Raw genomic sequence first — 5157 nt, 5'->3', positions numbered from 1 at the left:
CCTCTTATCTTTCCTCTTATCTAACCAATGTGGAACTTTCATGTATAATATTTTGTAAACGATCGTTTGGACTTGTTTTCACAATCTCAATTTAATTCCCACATACTATTCTCACGCATATTATTCCCAGACATTGTTCCCCATGCACAATTAAACATAGTCATCCTTGATTCCCAGCAATTTTATTGCCAAACATCTAATTCCTAGACAAAACCTCAATCCAAACGGCCCCTAAAGAGTTTACCTCCACTAGTCTAAAATCTAGCATAACTCAAGATCACAACCAATTGTTTGGATTTTGAACCAATCTCGTGTCAAACTCAAACTGAAGATCGCAATCAATTGTATGGAATTTGAGCCAATCTTGTGCCAAGTTCATCTTATTCGCCTCTGCTTTCTTTCCTCTCCTTATTCTTCCACTCCAATGGAGGTGCAGCCCAAAGAGACAACGAGCACACCCCTAGTGGCGGTAGAGGTGAAGACTGAATGTTAAAATTTAAAATTAAAAAAAAAAAAAAAAAAAAAAAAAAAAAAAAAAGATTTACAAATTAACAATGCCACTTTCGCTTTTTACACTCTGTATTGGTCTTAAAAATATTGTGGCATAGATACAAGTGATTTTCTAGTAACCACATACATGTCAACGCTTTCTTGTGATAATTAAAATAGACCTTAAATATTCATTTTGAGGTTTCAGATCGACTCTATAACTTCAAGTTTTAATTAGATTTGAAATTTATTTTTCTTGAACTTGATTTTGAGATTTGGTTGTTTCAATTTTTAAAATTTAAAATTTTAATGTTTTGATTTTATTTCTCAATCTGTCTTGATTGTCATTTGATTTCTTTTGTTTGTTGAATGATTTAGGATTTGAGTTTGTTTTGATTTGAATTTCAAAGATTTTGATGTGATTCTATAGATTTTAGGTCATTAATTTTGTTAACTGTTGTTTTAGTTATTTACTAAATATAAATTAATATTAATATTTAAGTATATAATTTAGCCACCCAAAACTAAATACAGTGGAGTTATGAACATAAATAAGATTACTTACGGTGTGGATTACTAATTAAAAAGTCGTTTTAGATGACATGATTACTAAATTTTGTTAGGGGTTTATTTTAGTAAATTACTAAATCTACACTCTGTATACGTGAGTGCTAAAAGAGTAAAATATTGAATAACAATAGGTATAGAAATATTAAACACTTGCAAGCATAGTAGTCAAGCTTTAGTAATTCGGGCCAAGTCCCACGAAATGCTATAGAAGATCAAAACAAGGTGGTAATCTCAAGTGCCATTTATCAAAAATATGATGCGTCGGACAGTCAGGACAATGGTTTCTCTTGAACAACATGAAGAGATTTGATCTTATTTTCTATAAATACTATTCTTCTAACCATAGTAGCTCCAAGGGACCAATGTAGTTGATAATTTTTACCCTTAAAAATTTATGAAGGGAAGTAGCTCAAATTTAATTTACATCCAATTATAATTAACAAGAGACATGAGCTATTTAATCTACATCTAACAGACTTGTGTTTGTATTAAGTGAGATTAGATCTCATCAGCCACTCGGGTTTATAAGAAATTACTCCCTTGCCTTGCTGATTTTGGTGTAGTCTTAATACCTGACTAGGAAATTACATTATCTATAATTCAAAATCTAGTTTGCCCATCTTTACATTATGCTATGTTGGGGTTCGAATAAACGATCCCTAAAACATCCAACCCGAAATTAAAATTCTCTTAAACAGAACATTTCCAATATTTTTCAGAAATCTCCTTGCAATTCAATCTCGCTAACTATGATAACACGTATTCCTAAAATCCAAAGTTGATTAAGCCATTTTGCTAAAGAAAAATCATCAAATGACTTCCAAGAACACTCGATCAAGTGTTAGCAGCAAGAATGGGAGGGAATCCTTCCAAGATTCCTAGTGCATTAATATTTGAATTTTGAGAAGTTTCTTGAATTCGTCGGAAGACCAATGCAAACTAATCTATCTAAAAGACCAATTCAACTAAAACATTATTCCAGTTCTGTAACAATACCAACGACACCACGAAAAGAACAGGTACCCATACACTAAAACCTCCAACACAAGACGCAACGGGAATCAAAAGGGAGATGGCCAAAGACAGCATTATATTTCTCATAGGAATGCAATATTACATTTTAAAATCAAGAAAAATAAATTAGGACCACGTTCATGAACGATTAGACAAAGCAACTATTAACAATTATGTGACACAAAATATATATATATCTTCACGAACTAATAGAAGATTAACTCAATGGATTAAATCATAAGAAAATGCATTCAATTCCTAAAATATACTTCGTGCTCCAAACAAATCAGAAAACCAAAGAAAATTGAATGCCGATATTTGAGCCATCTAAAGCCCATGTCAACTAAAATAGATGTCATCCAATATCTATAGCCCATTTCAAAGATCATGTACTACAAATAAGCAACTGCACTTCCATCAAACAAAGCGTAGAGAGGTAGCAACAGTATGAATCAAACAGGAAGAGTAGCTCATCGGAAAAACAAAATGTGATTTCAAAATACCATAAATGAGGGCCTCCAAAGTCGTCGACAATTATAGCAACATGTCCGAGGAATTTTTTCCTAGTATCTTAAGAACACAAAACACGCTAGATAACTATGAAAGAAATAACAGCTCCATCGAATTAAACATCACCATTTTCAAAATTAATCGACGCTCTGCATGATATCCTCTGCGGTGAATTTGGTACCTTTGTCCTTGTCAGCGGCGGCACGGCCCTTGCCTTTACGATCCAGAAGTGATTTGCGGTCCTTGTCCAGCCTGAGCTTCGTAATCACGACCTTAGAGGGTTTGATGCCGACGTTCACAGTGGAACCGTTAACCTTTTCCCGAGTGATGCGCTCGATGTGGATAACCCACTTCCTACGATACACCTGCACTACCTTACCCTCCCGGCCCTTGTAAGTTCCACGGACGACTTGGACCTCGTCATCTTTCCGGATCGGCATAGATCGAACGTTGTACTTTGACCGGAGGTCAGACGAGAGAGGAGCACTCATAATAACCCGACGAACGCTCGACGGGGCCGTAAAATGAGCCTTGCGGCTCTTGCGGCGGGAACTGGAAACCCTAGGATTGTACTTCATGGCGGCCGGAGAGAGTGGGAAGGGAAGGGGGAAGGGGGAAGGGAAGGGGGAAGGGGATAGGGGACTGGTGAGTGAAAGGCGAAGTTAGGGTTTCTCCTTCCTTTTATACATACAATTGCCAAATTACTTTGGGCCTAGCTTAGCTTCGATGGGCCTTAATTTGGACTTACAAACTTGTGGACCGAATTTGGTCTTCCAAAAAGTATGGTAAAGCAAATAAAGGGTATTCATATATTAGTGGTTAATTACGTGTTTAGTTCCTTCAAATTTGGATTTCGTGTCTATTTTATTATTAAATTTGTAAAAATATTAAAAACATTCTTGAACTTTCAATTTATATCTAATAACTCTTAAATAAATTTGATTTTCTTAAAAGTTAGTTAAACTATGATATATATGTTGGGTTTTATGTCCTGTAAATAAACTATTTATTGATTATTAATAAAATAAATTGTTGTCTTATTTTGTATTTAATTTTGCATAACTTAATCTAATAAAACAAATTTTCAAGTTATTTTATGAAACCTTGAACCATGTGTAGTTGAGATACTAGTGGATCATGTAATAACATGGTGTATGGATAAGGTTGAGTGTCTTATCCTGGTGACACAATGGGACTCACTTTGTAATTGTGATAATCGATTTGATATAAATTGTTCATGTGGAGATATGTGAGCGGGTATGTCCTATACAAAAAGTTTGTATAAGATTAGATCGCGAAATAATTAATCTCTTTTTAAATCCATTAATTGAGGAGGTTAATATTTTATAGGATAATCATATGTAACTCGATCTTAATTTTGAATGAGTTATGAATTTCTGTCTATAAAGGCTCATCCTTTGAATTGCATGGGTGAGAATGGTTCGAGCCGCCAACTCAATAAGCCTACACTACAAGAAAAGCTATATTTTTTTTACATTTGCAATTTTAAATTTTGACCTTTTTATGAAAAAATGTCAAGTAATAGGTAATTTTAAAGAGAAACGTCAAGAATTTCTTAGAAAATGCGAAGGTTGTGCAATTTTTTGGACTTTTTTCATGCTGACACACTACTTGATGTTTAAAAAATGTCAAGAGTTCTTTAGGTTATTTTAGGAACTATTAAACTTCTTCAATTCTTTTTTGCCAAAAATTTCACGAGTGAGGTCTACCACTTGTTGTCTTCCCTCTCAAATGAATCCAGCTCCCTCTCGCACAAAATTTTCACGTTGTCACTTTCTTGCCACTGCAGCTTCCTTCCCACTGTTGCTTCCTTGTCATCGCTGCTTCCTTGCCACCACTTCCATGCACGAAGATTTCAGCCTAAGCCCAAGTCTTCATCTCGGCGAATCCAATTTCTTGCTTTCGTTTTTTGCATTTTAGAGGTTTGTATTTTAGGGTTAAGAGGTTCGTTTTTTGTATTTAAAGTTTAAGGTTCATATTTCAGAAACTTACTTTTCGTTTAGTGTATTGCAAAAGTTCATATTTTAGGTTCAGAGTTTCTCCATCTTCTTGCTGACTGCCCAGCCTCATTTCTTGGCTTCGACACCCCCATGTTGGGGCTAATGCCCTAAAGTCTCGTGTCCTGTAGTTTGTAAACAGTTTGTACGAACGTTTGTGATGTATAATATATGATATTTACTTCACTTCTTGATTTTACACATTTAGATGTTTTATTTGCTTTACCACAAACCAATAAACTAAAATCTTTGGTTGTCTTTATGTAACTTAAGTATGTATGTGGTGACATACAAGTGGATTATGTCTTAATAGATAACCAAAATGGTCTGTAGTATATGGATATATGAGGGAAACCTTATCCTGGTAATGTTACGGATGTGGCCCGCTTTGTGGAATAGTTACAAGTGTTGTGACTTGTCACAGATGGTCTGATCCTGATCATTTGTGGAGGGAACATGCGAGCGGGAGCATCCTATATAAAGAGTTCGTATAAGACTTGACCACGAAGTGTTAACGTCTCGTCATATAACCTCGTTCATGATAGAGACTTCACTT

General features: G+C 34.8%; 1 protein-coding gene across 1 annotated transcript; it reads right to left on the bottom strand.

The window, feature by feature from the left end:
* Positions 1 to 2523: 2523 nt before the first annotated feature.
* On the bottom strand, positions 2524 to 3220 carry LOC120072594 (60S ribosomal protein L26-1). The gene has a single exon (XM_039024990.1). It carries the CDS (start codon positions 3159 to 3161, stop codon positions 2721 to 2723), a length of 441 nt encoding a protein of 146 aa, XP_038880918.1. The 5' UTR covers positions 3162 to 3220; the 3' UTR covers positions 2524 to 2720.
* Positions 3221 to 5157: the final 1937 nt, after the last annotated feature.

This window comes from Benincasa hispida, chromosome 3 (assembly GCF_009727055.1).
Source record: "Benincasa hispida cultivar B227 chromosome 3, ASM972705v1, whole genome shotgun sequence".
Taxonomy (NCBI): Eukaryota; Viridiplantae; Streptophyta; class Magnoliopsida; order Cucurbitales; family Cucurbitaceae; genus Benincasa; species Benincasa hispida.
This window is presented reverse-complemented; position numbering and strand designations above follow the sequence as displayed.

Excerpts from the sequence above, each read along its gene's own strand:
- LOC120072594 (XM_039024990.1), bottom strand. The coding sequence starts at position 3,161 with ATGAAGTACAATCCTAGGGTTTCCAGTTCCCGCCGCAAGAGCCGCAAG.